This window comes from Acomys minous (genome assembly GCF_964271855.1).
Source record: "Acomys minous genome assembly, chromosome: 11".
NCBI lineage: Eukaryota > Metazoa > Chordata > Mammalia > Rodentia > Muridae > Acomys > Acomys minous.
This window is the reverse complement of record NC_140492.1, coordinates 48,707,864-48,730,251: the sequence shown is the minus strand read 5'-3', so window position 1 is coordinate 48,730,251 and position 22,388 is coordinate 48,707,864. Positions and strand designations below refer to the sequence as shown.

The 22,388-nt window shown below is 44.1% G+C and overlaps 1 protein-coding gene across 1 annotated transcript in view; it reads left to right on the top strand.

The window, feature by feature from the left end:
• The first annotated feature begins 7,510 nt into the window (after nt 1-7,510).
• The window catches only part of DRD3 (dopamine receptor D3), a 66,802-nt gene continuing 51,924 nt past the window's right edge, over nt 7,511-22,388 (top strand). Inside the window, exons 1-2 of the mRNA XM_084801997.1 lie at nt 7,511-7,749; nt 16,626-16,929. Of these exons, the coding sequence (XP_084658123.1) occupies nt 7,688-7,749; nt 16,626-16,929 (366 nt within the window). The 5' untranslated portion in view covers nt 7,511-7,687. The remainder of the gene's footprint in view (nt 7,750-16,625; nt 16,930-22,388) is intronic.

Genomic DNA, 22,388 nt, shown 5'->3' with positions numbered 1-22,388 from the left:
TGTTGGTCCTGGCTCATGCCCCATATTTTGAATAACAAGGGTTTATAAAAAATTATGAGGCTAAAACAGATAGCATTTGAGATTCAAGCCATACACACCAAATAAGTAGCCAACAGTTGCCTCAAAATTAGATGGGATGCAGTAAAATTTGAAGTGTGTTCATTATGAATGCTGAACGTGACAAGGTCTATTAAACAGTGGGCCTTAAGTTACCTGCTATCTATTTCTATGTTACAAAATTATTTGCTTAAGATAACACAAATATTTATTTATCTCATGAACTGAAATTGGGAAAAACTTTACAGGGTACTATGTCTCTATTCCACATGTCACCAGTTTGGTGTAGTTCAACTTGGGGCCTGAACAGCTACTTCAAAAATGCTATGTTCTTATTTCTGGATTTTAGCTATGTGCTCAGCGGAGCTGTGGGACAGAAGCCTTAGGTCCTCTCAACATAGCCTTCCAAAGTTGCTTAAGCTGTCTCGTGTCTTTGTGGCTGAGTTCCCAAAGCATACATCTCAAGAAAACAAATTAGAAAAGCATGATGTTTTTATGGCCTGGCCTTGGAGATCACATAATTTCACTCCCACCATGCTCTAGACATTGATAAGATTACAGAGGCCCACAGTCTCAAGAAGAGAAGCCTGGCTCTTCCTGTTAATGGCAGTAGCCTGGAAGAACATGATGGATGAGGTCATCTTTGAAAAATACAATTTGCCATACCTGTCAAGCATAAATCATTTCAGATACAAAACTTAGGGGCTGAAGGGATGGCCCAGTGGTTAAGAGCATGAACTGCTCTTGCTGAGATCCCTCATTCAGTTCCCAGGACTCACGTTGGGCAGTTCTCAGTTATCAGTAATGCCGGCTCCAGGGGATCTGATGCCTATGGTCTCCAGGGGAACCTGTACTCACATGCAGGTAAACGCAGTATTTTTTAAATATACAAAATTTTAGATTAGTGTGATTGCTCAGTGGGTTCCATCAAAGCCATATAAAGGTAGAAGGAGACAGCTGACCAACAGCCTCCTCTGACCTCCACACATGCTCCATGACACATGTACACACATATGCATCATACACATAATCTCTCTCCCTCTCTTGCACACACACACACACACACACACACACACACACACACACACCAATCATTTTAATTGTAGAAAAATATACAAATTCCTTTCATTCTGACTTACCCTCATTCCCATTTCTGTGTGTTCTGAGGGAGCAGAAAAAACATACAATATAATGACAGTAAGGGAATGTTAGAAGGGTCATAGATCAAGGTGAGATGTAAGTACCTAGGCAGTCAGAAGTTACTATGAGGACAAATGTTGTCCATTCATTTCCCGTTCCCAGTATCTCCTGCTCAGGTCAGTTCTTGCTGAATTGTGACCCTGGAGCAGCAGTTCAAAGATCCAAAGGGTATTTCTTCCCAAGACTTCTTCTATTTCCTTCCAAATAGAAGGAAATAGTCTGCTTTGTGAGACTGTGGCGGTCATGCTGCTTTGAAGGTTTCCTTGGAAGATGAGAGAAATGAGCTGTTTTCTTTCATTTTGGCCCAGGCATATCTGTTCTGTGGGTATTCTGGAGTTCTTCACGGGAGGAAGATCTCGAAATCTTCAACGCCAATCATGAATAGGAATATTATTTAAAAAGAAAAAAAAACTGTTCAGTGCATTGATATGAATGAGAAGTAGCAGGCTGGCTAAAACAGGCAATTGCTTATCTTCACCTCCACTAAAGACCTGAGAGAAAGAGCCACTTCATTTACTTCCTTCCGTTTGCAGTCCCTACCAATCCCTCTCACTCCCCAAGGACTCTCAATAGAGAGACAGCTGATTTGAGACGGAGCTACCTTCCCAGAAGTACAGCCTTTGGCACATCAGGTAATTCCCCCTCCTGATGCATCTATATAAAAATAGAATGAGAGAGGAGACCTGTGTGGAGGGGGGCCCAGGAACATTCAGCATAGAGCCCTCTCTGCCTAGTCTCTACCTCCCTGGTCCACCTGGGTCATGACTAGCAGAGGCCTGCAGGACCCCAGAAGCATTCAGGTCCCCCTGAGGCACAGCTACCAGAGGTGAGCAGCCAGCTGTTCCCTGAGCTCCATTGTCAAGCCCAAGGCTTTGCCTGCCTCCATGAGGAGTCCTGCATCAAGAACACTTAGCCAACACCAAGAACAGCCATATGGCTAAAGGCCAGCATAAGAACACTATCAACAAAAGCCAAGGCAATATGGCATCACAAGAGCACAACTCTACTACTACAACAAGCCTTGGATATCCTAACATAGCGGAAGCACAAGAAAATGACCTTAAATCTAATCTTATAAAGATGATAGAAGCCTTTAAAGAGGAAATGAATAAATTCTTTAAAGAAATATAGGAATACAACTAAACAGGTAGAGGCCTATAAAGAGGAAACAAATCCCTTAAAGAAATCAGGAAGACACAAACAGGTGAAGGAAAAGAACAAAACTGTTCAAGACCTGAAAACGGAAGTAGCAGCAAAACAAAACACAAAACCCACAAGCTGAGAGAATCCTGTAGATGGAAAACCCAGGCAAGAGAACAGGAACAACAGATACAAGCATCATCAACAGAATGCAGGAGATAAAAGAGAATCTGAGGCGTAAAAGATATGATAGAAGAAATTGAAACATTTGTCCAAGAAAATGTTAAATCTAAAAATCTTCCAGACACAAAACATCCAGGAAATCTGGAATACTATGAAAAGATCTAACCTAAGAATAACAGGAATTGAAGAAGGTGAAGAGTCCCAGCTCCAAGGACCAGAAAATATTTTCAGTGAAATCATAGAAGAAAATTTCCCCAACCTAAAGAAAGGGATGCCTATACTCATACAAGAAGCTTACAGAACACCAAGTAGATTGGACCAGAACAGAAAATCTTCCCACCACATAGTAATCAAAACGTTAAATCTACAGAACAAATGAATAGGGTGAGAATGTTTATCCCTCTTTATCTTCCTTTCAACTTTACCAAAGAAGTCACTATGAAAATGCTAAGGAAATTCCTTTCCAGTGAGGATATTCTGTGCTCTCAAAATGAGACCTTCCCCTCCACACTCACATACCATCAGGGCGACACTATCATTAGGCAAAAGATGCGCAAATGTTAAAGAAAATAAACATAGGTGGTTTAGTGACCTTTAGGGGAGGGCAAGCAGTGAGACAGGGTTTCTTTAACCTTGATGGGCCTGGAAATCATTATGTACCTGAAGCTGGCCTCAACTCAAGTTCTCCTATCTCAGATTCTTAAGGATAAACATTATAGGTGTGAGCCACCATGCCTGACTTGTTTTTCATGATGCTGTGACAGGATACCTTAAATAAATAAGGGAGAAAAGACTTTTATTTGCCTGAAATACTTGTTGTCTCAGAGGTTTACTGCTTCTTCTGCCAACCTAGGCCTAGTTCTGAAAGCTTCTAACCTCTATCTAATCTAGGCCTAGAATGTCTTCACCCTTCGCGACTTACTGCTGAATAAGCTCACCCTTTCTAGTACTTTCTGAACTAAGGCTGGCTGGTTCAACTCAGCTGTTCCGGCTCCAAGCTGACTGATTCAAACTGGCTTCTTTCTGCTTCTCACTAAATTGCTCTACTTGGCATCAAACTAACTCTAGTAATCTGGTCTAATTTTCTGGCTCCTTCTCCTTCTCTGGCTTGTTCTGTCTTTACCTGTGTCTAGCTTGTTCTCTCTTCAATGTGTCTCTGTAAAACTTTCCTGGTAAAACTGTCTCTGAATTCCATGAACTGAACTGCCACGAACTCAACTCCACTGCACAGCCTCTCAGTTCATTGACTGAACAGAGCTGACTAGAACTCAGAGATCTGTACACCTCTGTCTCCTAACTGCTGCAACTAAAGGCATGTGCCACCTTGCCTGGACCTAAACTTTACCTGAAACGTGCTTTATACCAGACTGGCCTTGAACTCAGAGATCTGCTTGCCTCTGTCTCCTGGGATTAAAGGTGCATTTGTGTTCCAGCAGGATCACACAAGCCTAGAAGGTCTTTGTATGTGATCTCTTGCTGGGTCAGCCATGTTCTGAATTAAAATTCCTCTACATGACTCATTTGAGTTCACAGCTTAGGCAACACAGTTCATCACTCTGGGAAGTCATCATGATGGGGGCTGCCATGGGCTGGAGCAGCAGGAACCTGAACCAGCTGGCTATATCCTGTCAGCAGTCAGGAAGCACAGAGGACTCTGGGAAGAGGCAGGGGTAAGCAATAGCTCAAAGTCCCACCCCTGCAAACCTAATTCTTTAAACAAGGCCCTATATCTAAATGCCTCATCACCTCCCAAAATGGCGCTTTCAGTTGGGACCAGTGTTGAAATACATAAGCATATGGGGGAATATTTCACACCCAAACCATCAAAGCAGGACACTGGAAGACAAACCTATAAAGGTAAAAATGAATATCATGAGACTCTAAGTCCTTAACGCTTAACGTGCCCCTGCTTCATTCTGACTGTGCGCTACCCTGTTAAACCCTGGTTCTGTGTATCAAATAAGTCAAGTTTGGGCAGTGCCTGGCCTCCCAGTCCCTTAAGAGAAGGAGAACCTCAAGGTCCCCCCTGAAATTGAGAGTTGCAGTCTTAGGGCATCCTCAATCTAAGCATGTTCCTTCAGGAATGTGATGAGCAACCTTGCAGACAGCAGCCAATTCCCTAAGCCTCTTACTTGTTTGCTTTAGCTCCTACTGCAAGATTTTACAGACTTAAAAGAGAGGAACTTCTTTCCTGACAGTTTGGAGACTTAAAATTCAAAGCAATGTGTCACGGGGTTTGGTTCCTCCTGAGGCTCCTTTCCTTGTCTTCCAGGCAGCTGTCGTACCTGTGTCTCCCCCAGTCTTTCCATTGTGCCCTCCTGCCATCCTTTTCTCTTCTCACAAAGACACCAGTCCTACTGGGATGGGGCTTACACTTAAGACCTAATTTCAACTTAGCAAATAATTTGAAAAGAAAATTTGTGTCCCAATCCAGCCACATCCCAAGGTTGGGGCCTTAATACATGAATGTAGATGGCGCAAATAGATTATGACAGAATCTGTAAAAATAATCAATCATGTGGATTGATGAAGAACCTCACTTAGACCATGCTTTCTAAATACATCACCATGTAAAGATCATATTGTCAGTATCATTGTATTTGTTTAATTTTCTGATGCCATGATAAAATACCATCAACAAAAGCTAATTATGGAAGAAAGAGTTTATTTAGGCTTATGGTACCAAATGGTAAAAGTCCATTGTAGCAGGGAAGAACAGCAGCCAGAAGCAGGAATAGCAGCAAGAGAAGGATGCTATGGGATTGCATATCAGTCACCAGCAGAAAGTAGATCTGGCCCTGGTGGCTCCAGACATCACTTTTACAGATATCTCTCAGCACATAGTAGATGTGGCTGCCACTGAAAGTATGGTATTTCTGAGAATGCCACTGGTTACCTTTTTGTCTCTGTTAGGGTTATTGTTGCTGTGATGATGAAACGCCATGACCAAAATCAAGCTGGGGATGAAAGGGTTTATTTAGCATGCTTTTCCACATCATAGCCCATCACTGAAGGAAGTCAGGACAGGAACTCCAACAGGGCAGCATGGCTTGCTCCCTTTGGCGTGCTCAGCCTGGTTTCTTATAGAACCCAAGACCATCAGCCTAGAGATTGTACTGCCCTCAGTGGGCTAGACTCTCCCCCATCAATCACCAATTTTAGAAAATGTCCTACAGGCTTGCCTGCGGACTGATCTTATGGGGCATTTTCTTCTTTGAGTTTCTGTCCTCTCAGATGACTTTAGCTTGTGTCAAGCCGGCATAAAAAATATCCTATGAACTCTCAAAGCCTGCCCCAATAACAGAATTCCTCTCTCAAGGTCACACTTCCTAAACTTCAAAAACAGCACCACCAACTGGGGCCCAAGTGTTCAAATCCCCAACTCTATGGGGCACATTTTTCTTTCAAACCATCGCAATCATCATGATGGCTACTAAAACTACTGTTTTTCTGAAATATTGTCACTCATCTCAGAACACTAAATTTTCCATCTATAGAAAAAGTATACCATAATAGTTTAATGAATTATGATATCTAAATTCAAATTCTGGCTCCATTTGTTAGATGACTGACCTTCATAAATCTTGTTAAATTTTTTTGTGTGTGCCTTGATTTGTCAGTCTGTAATAATGAAGAAAAATAATTCTACTATATAAGCTTGCTGAAAGGATTAAAGGAAGAAATGAGCTGGATGTGGTGGCGCATACCTGTAATCCCAGCACTCATGGAGGCAGAAGCAGGTAGATCCGAGTCCAGCCTGGTCTACAAAGTGAGTCCAGGACAGCCAAGGCTACACAGAGAAACCCTGTCTTGGGGGAAAAAATAAAAAAAGAAGCAATTAATTAAAATGACCAGCTAATAGTATGTGTTCATTAAATGATGGTTTGTTTGTTTTTTTTGTTTTGTTTTGTTTTTTGTTTTTTTGGTCATTAATGGTATAATAGTGTTTAGATTTGCTGGTGCTCCATCTTTCTCAGCCAGTAGATGTCTCCATCATGTCCAAGGGGGGGACTCATTTCTGCATGACAGTAGGCACTCACGGCAGCTCCCAAGCTCAGGGGCAGAGAGACTAATGACCTATCTGAAGGCAGAAGAGACTGGAAATAAGAGAACAGGGAGTAGCTACGCTCTCATGGCAAAGACTGGCTTGAACAGGTGGACATGAATGAGGCTGTGTAGGGTCTAGTGCTGATGTCCTCTGACACTAACCTTAGTTGTATCTCAATTAGTTGGTAAAGCTATAGTGTTTAAAAAATAATGGTGAGAAAATAGAAGAGGGGGGAAAAGCATATGCCGTGGACAAGCAGAAAGGATGGAATTGACAAGTGTTTGTAAACTTCTGTGGAAACAAGACACCCTGCTAAATAAACATTTAATATTGCTCATAATATTATCTGGCTTCTTCACCAAGAGCTGTCCATGCCTCAGGGTTGCCTCTACCGCAGCACTGTTCCCTTTAACCTCCTTTCTCCAGACTGGCACACACCCTCCAAACTTAATTATTCTGTCAATTGTGCCTTAAATTGTACTGATTTCCATTAACTGCTAGTGATATCCATTTGTTGATCTGTTCCTTCTGAACCAATCATCTTCACACCCACCAAAAGCCGGAAAGGCAATTAAACTGAGGACGGTGAGTTATTCAAGGGAAATCAAAGCATAAATGTAAAGGGAGTGGTAACACTGGGATTAAAAAAGGGCGCTGAGGAAACACACACACACACACACACACACACACACACACGTACTAAAAAGTACAGTACCGAAGCAGATAGAGCCACGGAGGGAAGGGAGTAGAGCCGGGTAGAAATGCAGCTTGTGCCTCGTCCATCTCTCTCAGCACCAAGGACAGAGCCTCTGAGCCGCAAACCCAAACACCGTTCAGTGGGGGTAGCTCCCAAATCCTCTAGAGAACACCGGTGCCTGGAAAAGCAGCTCTGAAACACTCAGTGAGGTCTTACAGGAAAGCTGCAAGAGTAGTTCACATGTAATTTCCACCTCAGAGGCAAAACCAGGTGATTTCCTTTCTGCATGGAAATGATTCCATAGTTTCTGTGTCCTGGGAAAGGCAAAGTTTGCTTTGCTTCCGTGTGTCTGCTGTCAGTAAATGGCTTCAGGAACTGAGGCGCTAAACTCCACAGTCTCCAGACACCAGAAGAAATTTTCAGGGTAAGTGGATTTTTCTTTTCATTTCTAATTTAGTGGAAGATTATTTGATTAGCTTGGAATTCTGTGGTTCTCTAAGAATATGCATTAAATCTCCGAGCTACTCTAGGTTTAAAACATGAAACCCCGAGGAAACTGTGTTCATTTTATTAAGTGGTTGGACCTGCTCTCTTTTTTATCCCCTGTCTCTAAATTGTGTCCTGATGGGCTCTAGAATACATATCAAGGCATACATAAAAGACAGAAATAAAAAAAAAACTGTAATTATTCCTGGGAATTGCAAGAAAGTTGACTGAATTCCTCATAAGGGTTTTACTTAATTGTCAGAGTCTATTATTTTAAACTCCGCACTTCAGCACCCAGGTAATGGGGGGCCAAGGGTTTTAGAGAGACACAGTTTTCAATCTATTTAAAGTCAAGCTGCTTCCAAGTCAGAATCCAATTATCCCAACAGAGATATGTAGTACCTGAGAGGATGGTCGTCTCTGTTTTTTCCAACGATGGTATATGATTTCAAAGGCATTGCTGTTTAACAGTAGGACTTCCGTGGCTGACTGTGGCTTATTGGGTCAACAGAGTTCATGTAATTAGGCACTTGTGCCACTTAATGCATCTAGTTTAATCTAATGCTATCTCAGTGCATGCAAAAAACAAAAACAAACAAAAGACAGCCCAATAATGTAGTCATAGCAAAGGGGAACTCAGATTCTAAATGCATTCTGCATGCCTCTTTGCACTGTACAGGCAAATCCCTTTGCTTACTAATACTACAAGGTCAGTGAACTGTTTGCCCTTGGGCAAGAATGAAAGACAGCCATTTGACCTGGCCATGGAACCTTGTAGAGCCAAAGAGAAGGAGAAGCAATGTGAGATTTCTACTCAGACACTTGTTTACTTATAGTTGAATGTTTTCAAGGGTCTGCATGGCTAGTGACGAATAAGGTGTTTCGGGTGGGGGGGCAGGAATAATGATAACATCCAAATAGGAGGTTTCCTATAATGGAATGATCAGTGCCAAATATCAAATAGCATCTATCCAGTATTAAATTTAATTGCTAATGCACTTAAGTTTGCTATCAATAAACAGTCACCCATTGATTACTTGGTCTACTGTATTTCCCCATTTTATCTCTGGTTAGAATGGCAAAATCTTCTGTTTCTGAAGATTGTCAAGGAAAGTAAGTAAGTATGCTTTATTGGTCAGGTTCAATGAGGAGAAATAAAACTGTATTGTGTTAGCCACTGGACCTCAGTAGCCACCCACGGCTTTTCCTCTGTATATGAACCAACCATGTAAATATATCCAAATCTATAAATATGCCATATACTTCAGTGCACTTGTGAGCCTTCATTATGAGAAGAATTAGAGAGCAATTTGCAAGAATAGAGCAGCATAGAAATGCTAAAGACTACGTCTAATAACGATGACAATATAACTCCCACCGGCTCTGTGTGCAACGCACACCTGCGTTGACTTTTAAAAGCTGGGTGAGGGGATGTGCGCAAGCTACTGTGAACATGCCAGACCTTCACCTTATTCCCTGCTCCAGGTTCGTCTGCTTCCCCTCCACGGTACAGGACTTCAGGTCCTGGGCTGAGTCAACTCCGCCATTTCCTGGTTTATGGCCTCACTAGAAGTGCTTGCTTTCTTCATCTGCTAGAATTGAGAATAGCACTTACTTTATTCCTCGTGTTGTCAGGAAACTTCAATACGATAAAGCGTATAAATGTTGGCTGTTAGGATTATTAATTTAATCAGGGGATTGGGAAGTCTGCATTGAAGCACAGACCGGAAAACCTTGGGACACCGGTGATCAGCATGTTTGTCAGTGAAAAGACTAAACACATAAGAGATCTGGGATATGAAGGAACATGTGTTGTCATGGAAGCTGCTGGTTCATTGTGACTGGAAAGAAACCCCATTTCAACCTAGAAGTGACTCCTGGCATCCATGTTTACCATGTAGATATGTAAAGTGCGTTGCGAGTTTGACACTTGAGGAGTCCTAGTCAAAGGGCGGCTCACAGCATAGTCTGTCTAATTGTTTGCGGGAAAGGGATGTGGACAAGATCTCAATCTCTCCTGGTTCAGGAGGAAGGATCCTCTTCTATGCGCATGCTCTTGTGGCCTTTCCTGGGTACATGGGGTTTGCAGGGTTTTGTTCATGGTTATGCGGCACCGTTGCTCAGGGCCTGTGGTGAGAGAGCAGAGACAGTGATGGCCCCTAGAGGCTCATCTGTTGGAGGTTCACATTGTATAAGCTTCGGAAAGTTGCTGAGCCTCTCTGTGTGTCTGTTTTAATACTCAAAAAAAAAAAAAAAAAAAGAAAGAAAGAAAGAAAGAAAGAAAGAAAAGAAAAGAAAAAGATAACCATATCCTCCCTCAAGAGATGCTGTAAGCATTAACAAACGTAAAAAAATTAACAGATGTTACATGGGGCATCTCAGAGTCTGCCTAGCACCAATACTAGCCCAAAAGTGGTTATCTTTGGAAGAAGACTAAACACTCAAGGTGTTTTGGTTTTATTGTGTTTGGGTTTTGATTAATTCAATGTCTTTAAGGAAAAGGAACAAATAGTTAAATCCTATACATCTTTTTCATTATTTATTTTATTTATCAGATTGTAATCTAATTACTTCATTTCGCCTTCCCTTTACTCCCTCCCAGTCCTCCCACCCCTCTCTCTTGCCCCCAAATTCACAACCTCTCTTTTCAGCAATCGCTGTTCCACGCATACAGAACAGTCTCTCCAGCTCTCGGTGTTTCTAAGCCGCCTGTAGCTCTGTGTGTAGGGTTGAGGCCTCGTGGCCTTTCCCGCCCCCACTTTAACATGCCTCTTGCTGTCATCTTTGTTCAGCTCACGCTAAACAGTCTCATTGGCGAGACTTTTATGGGTGGAATGTGCAGGTAAATTGAGGAACTGAACGTAGCAGAGCAGGGTATGCGTACCGGATAGTGAGAGCTTGTCCATTCCGTCTCTCTGGCTTTCAAAGTAGATCATGCAGTCATCCTACAAAGATGAGGACACACTAAAGAGACCAGGATGAATCAATACTTTATATGAAATTCAATCTTCTTAAAAATCATAAGCAATGTTGTATGGAGTGTATCTTAAGAGACCAGGGCTCAGTAGTAAGTAATCTTCTAGCCCTTGCACCCCCTTCCCCGCCCCCACTCTTTCCCTCTCTTTTTCTCCCTTTCCCCCTCTCTCCCTTACTTTCTCTCCCTCTCTTTGTCTGTCTTTCTCTACCTCTGTCTCTCTCCCTTCCTTCTTCTCTTTTCTTTTCTCCCTCTCTCCTCCAGTCTCCCCCTCTTTCTCTCTGTATGTCTCTCTGTCTCTCTCTGTCTGTCTTTCTCTGTCTCTGTCTCTCTGTCTCTGTATCTCTCTCTCTGTCTCTGTCTCTGTCTGTCCTTCTCTGTCTCTCTGTCTCTGTCTCTGTCTCTCTGTCTCTGTCTCTGTCTCTCTGTCTCTGTCTCTGTCTCTCTGTCTCTGTCTCCCTGTCTCTGTCTCTGTCTCTCTGTCTCTGTCTCTGTCTCTCTCTGTCTCTCTCTGTCTCTGTCTCTGTCTCTGTCTCTCTGTCTCTCTCTCTCTCTCTCTCTCTCTCTCTCTCTCTCTCTCTCTCTCTCTCTCTCTCTCCCTATGTGGTATCTGTAATATAAGCACACATGTGTCTGTGTGTTGTGGTGCAGAAATCAGAGGAAGGTGTCACATGTCCTACTCTATCACGCTCTGCCTTATTCCCTTGAGTCTTTCATTGACTCTGGACCTAGGCTGACAGGCACCAAACCCTAGCATTGTTCTGTCTCAGGCCTCCACAGTCTGAGGTGATAGGCACTCTCCCAGCCATATACCATTTTTTTTTACGTGGGAGTTAGAGATTCGAACTCAGATCTTCAGCAAACTCTCTTCCCCACTGAACAAGCCAACTCCTTAGCTTCTGTTGCCTACTCTCTCACTATCCATACACTCTTAACTCCTGACATTCCTTGCTGATGTCAGCAGTAATCTCCTGATCACCAAGTGCCCCAGATGATTGGTGGTTGTGCCTTCTCCCATGTGATAGTGAGCAGCGTCCAGCTTTTTGTTACTACAGCTAGGAGCTAAATCAAGGGCATTGCTAAACATCAACACTGCAGAAGACAACCTGCAAAGCAAAGAATTCCCAGGCCAGGATGTCCACAGTGCCAAGGCTTTAAGCATATAATTGCATTTGGGCTTCACAATAACCCCATGAAGTGGGCATGATCTATGCTCATTCTGCCGATGAAACAACTGGTCTACCATTATGAATTATTTGGAGAGTGATTATTAAGGTAATGGATTCTTCAGACTCTCAGCTTTATCCTGGGACTAGTTCACTATCTGTCAGCACATCTATCAGAGGCATAAACAGGGAGGAAACACAGCCTAGAGTTATATAAGAACTCTCCATTTAAAAAAAAAAAAAATCCAAGGGGGGAAAAAATGGACATAATTACCCAAGAGCCAGGGAGCAGCCTGGCATATCTCATTGGTCTCTGCTTTCATCTCTCACACCCGAAACTCTGGAACTACCACGGTCTACCCACCCGCTGCTAGGCAGAATCTAAGACCAGAAATAGAACAATGTGGAATCACAAATCAGAATCCATGCAGATGTGCTTCCAGCATCAGGGCCAGATCTGATTTTCGGAAGTGAGGACCAACTTCCAACAGTTAGCCCTTGATATTCCCCCGTACCACTTTTGTTTGTTTGCTTGCTTGCTTGTTTCTAATTCATTTACTTATTCACTTTACATCCCAATCGTAGCCCCCTCCTTCCTCTCCTCCCAGTCCCACCCTCTCTCTCTCTCTCCCCCTCCCCCTCCCCCTCCCCACCCCTCAGAAAAGGGGAGCCCCCTCCAAATAGAAGCAGATGAGCCCTGTACTGTCCCCCCCCTCAACTGGGGCGGAGCACAAAGCCTGGCAACATGGTAACAGAAATCCCTTGGCTTTACGCTGTCCTTCTTACCCGACAGGGGAGAGGAGGCTAAGGTTTCATTAAGCAGCTGTGGATTCCAGGAAATAAGGAAACCTGGCCCCTGCCTTGAAGGTAGCCCAGCTGTGACAGGAAAGGTATTCTGGGCCTAAGTCGGCCTCCAAGCAGGAATATCCTTGAACAATCAGAAAGCTCTGATTTCAGAACTGTGTTTTTCTGAAAGCTCTTGGCGGCAGCAGCAATGCTATCTCCAGGGTAGCGGCTGCCCTTCTCCTAATAATGAGAAAATTATAATTATTACCAAGAATTGTTATTATGTGTTAAAAAATATATTGACTGCAAACAATGTGCTGTGATAAAGGACATTTTTAAGTAGTTGTCTGAATTCACTCCAAGTTGGTCACCCTTTTCTAACCATTTGTTCCTTTTAACACTTGCTTCAGACAGGAATGTTTCAAAGTGAGCTGGAAGACGATAGCTATGATTAAGCAATCCCTTAATTCAAGGAGAGCTGTAGGTGACAAGACTGATAGTAAACCCTGACCACCACTGGCGTCTACTCCCGCCAAAATCTAAAGCAAGAGTTCTTACAGAGGCCCATATATGCCGTTTCTAAATACCATAATGCCATTGCCAAAAAATATGTTAGAAACAATTTTTAACCCTTAGGCCTTGGGAAAGAATACAAAAATAAATTTATTTTCTAATGCACATATTAGCAGAATACAATCACCTGTAACTCCAGCTTTGATAAACACCTGCATTCACAAGCATGAGCATGTGCACAAGAGTGTACACTCACACTAAAATAATTTCTAAGAAAGGAAAATATATACTGGAAGGATAAGTTTGAATTTACACATTTATATAAAATGTGAGTGTGCCTCTGTCTTACTTGGGCACTACGTTGTTTTCTCTCCCATTGCCAGCTGCACAGCAGATTTTTATGTAAATGCCAGCCACTAGTCACCACAAGGTCCCAGGCCTCACACATACCTTCAGGTTGAAGGATCTAGAATGAGGTCCTGATGCACTGCAAATAGACTCCAACAGATTTCTCAGACAACCCTGGGCCCCTCATTCCAGAAGGGTGGTATAGATGGGGTCAAGGATTCTCAGGAGATCTGAGGAGGATGTGGCCAGAAAAGACCTGTCAACCAGTTCAGACTGCTGTGACAAAATACCACAGCCTAGGAAGCTTATGAACAATAGAAGTAGCTCTCTCTCCTATTTCTGGAGGCTAGGAAGTCCAAGGTCAAGGCACCGGCAGAACTGTTGTCTGGTGTCTGATTCACAGACACCTGTCTTCACACTGTGTTCCCACATGGCAGGAGGGGCCTAAGGCCTTCCAAAGGTCCCACAATTTAACCGGAATCATTTTTCTAACCTCCCACCTCTCGATACCATCACCATGTGGGGAGCTAAGATAGATTTGGGGAGCATACAATCTTTCAGAGTGTGGCAGAGGGCCAGAATGGCCATAGAGACTGAACGGGGAATTGCCTGGGTTTTAGGACCACACACACGTCGTAAGCCACAGACTGCAGGTCTTTTCTAGCTTGTGGCCCTAATGCACTGATCCCTCTAAACACAGGCCTTTTCTTCAGGAGTGAGGTCCTTTGTGCCCTATGAACACATGAAAATCTGGCTTTGAGAACTGGAGCCCTTTCTGTAGTGCTGGTCCCTGCAAACATGGGTGCAGATGATAGACTCAGGTACCTTTGCCATTCTGAATCCAAACCTCATTTGTTTTGTTCGGTTGTTTGGTTGGTTTTTCTTGCTGTTTGTTTTTAAGCAGAGTCCCATTCTGTAACTCTGGCTGTCCTGGACCTCACTATGTAGATGGGGCTGGCCTAGAACACACAGAGATCCGTCTGCTTCTGCCTCTCAAGTGCTAAGATTAAAGCCGTGCACCACCACTCTTGGCTCAAGCCTGCATGATTTGAGGGCTTATCTTCCCCCAATGGGATGGTAACAAGACAGTTGCTATGGCTTCCAGCTGTTAAAAGGCAAGACTGAAAGACCTAGAAGACCATAGTAAGCAGTGGGCTTAAGATACACTCCTCGTGTCTTTGAGTGTGCTCTCCCTGTTTGAGAAGCAAGGGTATCAAACTGTGCTAGAAAGACTGAAAACCAGTCATCACTGGCCAGTAGGGATTAAACATTTGCAACTGCTAACTCATCTTTTAAGACTAGGAACTTTCAAAAAAAACTCTACATATAGAATTCCGATAAATGCAAAAGCTACCGTACTGAACTCAAATACTCAATATTCCCTTCTCTAATCTCGCCTCCCAAACCCACCATTCCCCACGTAAAACATGAGAGAGAGTGGGCTGTTGAAGACTAACCAAGATGGAGGGTGCAAATGTATCTGTAGAGGTCGGAGGAAGAGAAACAGGCACGTGAGGGCTGGAGAGATAGATCAGTGGGTAAGAGCATCTGCTGCACGAGCAGGGGGACCTGAGTTCGGATCCCCGAACCCACATAAAAAGCTGAATGTGGCCATATGCACTGTGAGGGGAAGAGGCAAGATGGTCTCTGGGTTTCTGGCTGCATGCCTAGCTCCAGGTCCAGGGAAAGAGACGCTGACTCAAAAGAATAAGGTAAAGAGAGATAGAGCAGGGAACTCAGCATCCTCCTCTGGCCTCCACATGCACCTGCATACACAGGTGCATGTACTCACACAAACACACATCCAAACATCACACACACACACACACACACACATGCTATACTGCACTCACCTGCCACACATACACTCATACACCCACTCAAAATATGCTTTTATTAAAAAAATTTTGAAAATAAAGGAAAATAAGATGAACAGGCTAATAAACGGACAAACAAGGCAGCACAGTACTTGCATAGCATTTGAGGTTCAAGGCTTGCCTTCCAGTTTACAGTTCCTTTCTAAGCCAATCATGGTGGTTCATGCCAACTGATCTCAGCACTTGGGAGTCTGAGGCAGGAGGATCACCTTGAGTTTGAAGGCAGCCTAGGCAACATCATGTTCCAAGCCAGCCTGAACTACAGGCAGAAACCTTGTCTCAAGAAACAAAAATTCTCTTCTCCTCTGTGGGACTGGAGTCAAACTGAGGGCTGAGATTTATGTATGCTGCCGCTGAGCTGCCCTCCCCACCCTGTAAATTATTTCCACGATGCCTTGAGTGCAAATCTTAGCAAACGGGCTCTATCATTTCTCTCTTTTATAGAGAAGAAAGATCCCCCCAGAGCCCAGAGGTGAATCACATGCGGATGGTCCCAGAGCTAGGATATGGCCAGGAGAATTTTCACGCTGCAGCAGCCTCCGTCCCACGCAGAGTGTGAGCGTGATTCCTTCAGTCACCCACACATGCTCTCAAGGCTCACATCCTTCTTCCGTGTCACTGCTGCCTCATTAGGCTCCAGCTGTGCGGGCCTTCCTGCTTACCCTCCCCACAGCCAGGCCCTTCCTGGAGCTGCCTCCTACTCCTTTTGCCTGGCCCACACTCTACTAGGTGCCTGTGCTGTTGCTTGACCTCTGCCAGCCTTGACTTGGCTGCCAACATATCCGTGAAGGCTTCCTAATGATATCAATTAGAAATTGTTTCCTAGTTGGTGCCTGCCCACAGACACGCTATCCTCAACCACTCCCCCCAACTCCCATTTCTGATTTAGTTCTCTCCAAAATGCATGTTATCACTGAACAGGCCTGATCTCGGTTATTATTATTATTATATACCCCCTCCCCCAGAAAGGCTTCATAAAGGGATAGATCACCTGTTCTGTTCCTAACTGTATTTCCAGCACTGCCTGCTACTATATAGGAAATGTTCCATAAACATTTGTTGACCCAAGACATTTTAAGCTGCATCTATATATCGTCTCCCAGCTTCAAAGAGTCTCATTTGACCCATCTTGTTCTCTGTCTTTTCCTAGAAATATTTTGGAGTCACGTTCCTCTGTCTGGGCTATGGCACCTCTGAGCCAGATAAGTAGCCACATCAACTCCACCTGTGGGGCAGAGAACTACACAGGTGTCACCCGGGCCCGCCCACATGCCTACTATGCCCTGTCCTACTGTGCACTCATCCTAGCCATCATCTTTGGCAATGGCCTGGTATGTGCAGCTGTGCTGAGGGAGCGTGCCCTACAGACCACTACCAACTACCTAGTGGTGAGCCTGGCTGTGGCGGACCTGCTGGTGGCCACTTTGGTGATGCCGTGGGTTGTGTACCTGGAGGTAAGTGGGTTCTTTGTACATGCTGTTCTGGAGTGGGTAAAGACTCAGACTAACTCTCCTAGTGCTCAGAGGGCTGGGGAAGGAGGGAGAGCTGCTGGCACACTCTTGGGAATGATCCCTTGTCTGTGGGTCCAGTATCCAGGTGACTGGACGTGAATGATGGGACCCTTCTAAAAATACACTGTGCCAGTCATGTGATGATGATGAAGGGGCAGTCTGATGAGCATCTTTATCCAGGTTCAATCTATCTGGGATGAGGAGTATAGGACAAGAGAAAAAGAAGAAGGAGGAGGAGGAGGAGGAGGAGGAGGAGGAGAAGGAGAAAAAAAATTTTTTCGAGACAGGGTTTCTTTGTGTAGCCTGGATGTCCTGGACTTGCTCTTTAGACCAGGCTGGCCTCAAACTGTCTGCCTCTACCTTTCTGAGTGCTGGGATTAAGGTGCGAGTGCACCTGGCTTAGAAAAAAATTAATAAACGAGAGGAAAGTTAGAATAGTCAGAAAATAGATTTTCTCTCTCTCTCTCTCTCTCTCTCTCTCTCTCTCTCTCTCTCTCTTCCTTCCTTCCTTCCCCTCCTGCTTCCCCTCCCCCTCCTCCCTCCTTCCCCTCCCCCTCCTCCTTCCCCTCCCTCTCTCTCTCTCTCCCTTTATGTTTTGGATGCTCTTCACTATGCCTCTTTCCTCCTGAGTGCTGGCTCTCCATAGATTCTGCTACCAAAGGATCAAGTTAAACCTTCAAATCTAAATTTTCCATGCCTCCACTAATAGACAAAGCCCTCTCCACTTGGGTAATGCACCAGGCTCTGGAGAATTAATCTTGGGAGGAACACTTCTTAAATTTGAAAGTATTTTCATTTAAAGGTGCAAAATCGAGTCAGAAGGTGATCAAGACAAAACATCCATTTGCTAACAAGGAAATCGGGGAGCCTACATCACTCCAAAACACACAGCCTTGCCAGGAAAACATGCAATTATTACAGAGATGTTTTAAACGCCTTAATATGCTATTAATATTTCTCCTCTGCACTGAGTGTCACTCTAAAGAGATATCCAATGAAGGATCAAAATGATGCTATGATTAAGAGAAATTAAGATTCATCAAATTAATATTTCAGTTAATATTAATAGTGAAGGTGACAGTTAATTAAGTATGACATATCACAGGAGAGTAAAAGCCTTGAACACAGACTGCCTCTGCTAGTACCCATATTAAAGAGTGACTGAATACTAAAATTAGACTTACAAGTGCAAGTGGGGGACACATGAGAAAATAAATGAGTAGGTACAGGAAGAACAGAAAATGTAGAAAACAAGCAGGCTGATTGAGATAGTTCTAAAGGGGGGGAATGTGTATTTCTTCTCCCCAGTTAGAATAATCTTGATGGTGAGGGATCTTATAATTATCTTGACTTTTCTGTCAACCCAATTATGCTAAGTCATCTTTGGTGTGGAGACTGTCTTACTTGTCTCCTGCATTCTGGCTACCTACTGTAAAGGGGATGAGCCGCTTATTATTTGCTAGCCAGTGATAACAAAAAGGGAGTTCAAAACGGGTAATATTTCCATTCAAATATGAGACTCTGCATGTGCCACAACCCAGTGATGTGTAGTGGCAGCTGCCCCCTGCTAATCACTGTAGCTCAGAGACTCTTTAGACCTCCCACAGGATGAATGCCAGGAAGAAACAGAGGTAATTTTCACTCCAATAAGCATTTCCATTTATCTATCACAAAATTAGGCCTTTGATGTCTGTAGTAAAGTGATGCTGACCAAAGAGAGGCTCTGTTGGGCTGCCTGACTGTGCTCACCTCTGGGGGTCTGGTTGGACCATAGTGGAAACTTTCTGCACACACTTGTTTAGAATAAACACTGTGACTTTCCTGCACTGGAAAGCCATGGCAGCTCCTTTCTAACCACAGTTGCCAATGTTAGTGATGTTCCTGAACTACTGATGAACGTAAGAGAGCCAGCAGGTTTGTAGAAAACCATGGGAAACCTGCCCAGTGGCCTTAGCAGACTCTCTGCTGTTACCCACCCATCTTCCCAAAAACAACAATGAAAATCACCAGCAGGCCATGCAGGGCAGTTTCCTGAAAGCCAGCACAGGGTCAATGAAATCCACATTCATCTAAATACATGGGAGAACAGAGACATGCCCCACTGGGAAACGGTTGGCTCTGGAAGCTACTTTTTGGTCTACCAACATGCCTCACGGCTCTCTTGACTAGAGTCTAGTCAGTAATTCAGCATCTGAGAGGGTCTTTCTTGCAGAAGCACAGAGTAGGAAGGACTTAAAGCAACCATTATTCAACTAAGATATGGTTGTGCCCCAGAGAAAAGCCAAGTGCCAAGCTTACTCATGAGTCCTGGAGGTGGGTCAGCATGTGAGGCTGTTCTAGTGATTGTGGTTCCTAGCTAAGAGGAAAGGGTGCGGTGCGGACCAAAGATGCTGCTGTTGGTTTAAGAGCCAATAGATTCGAGAGCCCTCAGAGAACAGAACACACATGAGAAGGAAACTATGAGAGTCAGAAGACTCACAAAGCCTATAGCCTGACTTGAATATATTCATCTTTTCTAAAGAAAAAGTGACTGGCTTTCTCGCGGTAACATGTGCGCATCAGAGGAGACAATGTGCTGTGATGCCGGAAAGCTCGATTTGCTGTGATTTAAACAGAAGCGGTTATTGTTGTCACGTGCCACAACTCTGGAGGGAGGTGGCTGTTGATGTTATTTAGCTGCCCTGTGGTGTCGTCAAGGCTCCTGCTCCTCTATCCTCTATCAGTCCTCTTGGCGGCTTTGGCAAGCTACCTACTTCTTTACACTGTGACAGATTAATAACAAAGCCTCGAGCACCTTGTCAGTGTCCAAACATAGGATAGATAGGGATGGCAGGGGAGAGAGAAAGGACAAGGATAGGGGTAGAGGGAAGGAAGGAGGGAGGGAGGGAGAGACAGAGAGAGAGAGGCAGAGACAAAGACAGAGACAGAGACAGACACAAAGGCAGAGACAGAGACAGATGGGCAGACAGACACAAACACAGAGACACAGACACAGAGACACAGAGATCTGGGACCGCTCAGCTTGCATCATCTCCCCCAAGGAATTTCGATCTAACTGGCCAGAACTGAGTCATGAGCTGGACAAGGCCAGAAAAGAAAAAGTTAAAGTTTAAGTTTTGTTTAAAAAAAAAAAAAGAGAAAGAAAGAAAGAAAGAAAGAAAGAAAGCACAGAAGGTGTAGAATTGCTATAAAATGGGCAATAGATTATCATCCCACACTACCTCTGTTGGGATTTACTTGAATAAATGTCATTCCAATCCGGGGTCACTTTATGATAGTGACTCAGGCCAGGTCATCAGAAAAGATGAGTGAAATGGATATAGCTACACTTTTCATGCTGGGCTGATGCTAGTCTCAATTGTCATCACCGAGGAGGGTACCTTGGCAGCTGAAAAGCGCAATCTATAAGTACATCTGCTCAGACATGTTTAGTTGCGCTTCCATTTTTAACAGCTCTGAGGTGGTGTGGGCTGAAGGCACGCTTTGATGAGGGATACGACTCCACATCCTTTCCGCCTTGCCTTCCTCCATTGAGACCTCATACATGAACAATGCGATAGGCTGTAAGCCTCACACACACGCACCACAGCGTCTACACAGCAGCGATCCTGGCAGTGGCAAGAGGTCCTCAGTTGGATTTACAGCACAGGACTTTTCTCTGAACTGGATTGGCACAGTTTAAAACTGTGTTCCTTCCAAGGAACACACCAGTAGCTCGGGGTTCTCATGGGTTCCCAGTAGACTACAGGCAGGGATGGCTGAGAAGAAGGTAGAGCCAAGCAGAGCGGTGGTGGCACACGTCCTTAATCCCTGCACTCGGGAGGCAGAGGCAGGTGGATCACTGGGAGTTCAAGGCCAATCTGGTCTACAAAGTGAGTCCAGGACAGCCAAGGCTACACAGAGAAACCCTGTCTCGAAAAACAGAAACAAAAACAAACAAACAAACAAAAAAAAAAAAAAAAAAAAAAAAAGAAGGTACAGCCAAGGCAAGGCACACCCTGAGGGCAGTGGTGGGGGGGGGGTTAACAGGAAACTCACAGGGGCTAATCACATAACTACCCCAGTATTCTCTGCCCTCTGTCTTTGTAGAGATATTCAGGACAAAAAGTATACGGGCAGCCTTACAAGTCGTATTTCAGTAACTCTTTAATTCGGTTTGCATCATTTTCTGGGACACTCTTTTCTATGTAGTGCCATGGAGTTCTACCTCAGATTAGCTCTTCAGTTTCTAATTTCCTGCTTTACGGAGCTGCAGTCTGGAGCTCTCTTCAAGCACAAACATCCTCCTTGGTTCCACTTGGTTAAGCACTTTTTTGTGACACTCAGTGCAGTTATATAAGGATGGAGAGGGAAAGAAAGAATGCAGGCGACTATTTGAAATACAGTTCCCTCTACCAATGGCCTGACACAATTTTTTCATCTTTATGATGGTCTGAAAGTAATGCACACTAATAAAAAAAAGCACTTTAAAATTTGAATTCTAATCTTCTCCCAGGCTCGCTGTACACGGCACAATACCCCAAGTGTGCTGAGAAGCGTCAGGAATCACAGCTCCCATTCAGTCTGGTGTCCCCGAGAGGAAATCAATCCTGCACTGGCCATGTGCTGCTGAGATATGGTTAGGGACAGGCTGGATGCATTAAGTGCATTTTCAACTCATAACACTTTCTGTTGGGTTTATTGGGCATTAACCCTTTCGTTGCTGGAAGAGTACCTATGCCAAACTCAGAGGATTCTGGTCTCAGTTTGGACAGGAGAAAAGTGACCCGCTCCTTCAGAGGAGCTTTAGGTAGCTAATGATTGCTGGATGAAAGACATTTGTTCCAATGGCATTGCCACTGTTAAAATGCCCTTGTTCCTGTATATAACGCCTCACCCACAGTCTTATAAGCAATTCTAATAAAGCCATTGAGACACACACACACTCAGGATATGAAAAAATATATAAGCATCAAAGTAGAGTAAGGTGGGTTCAGGCAGGAACACACCACAGAAGAACTAGCCTAAATTAGAGGGTAGTGACAGAAACGAACAGAAACATGTAGGGAAATAAGGCTTTTTAAGAAGAGTTGCACTTTAGTTAAAAAACAGATACTAGCACTTTACTACTTTCCACTGAGAAACAAAAATAGGCGATTCCCATAAACTCTGGATATGCTAAAAGTGACAGACTATTTGAGCTTGGCGATGGCCATCTGCTGAGGTGTGATAGAGGCACAGGCAGTTCCTGGCCACGTCCGAGCCAGGCCTTGGAGCACACATTCCAAACGCAGCCCTCCGTGATGCCACACCCTCAGCTCTGAGCCCGAGATTTAGCTCCCAGCTCAATCTTTATTGCAGGGGCAGCTTTACGTCAGTGAAATTCACTGTTGGGTTGAATCCAAGCAGGAATTTCCAGGAGG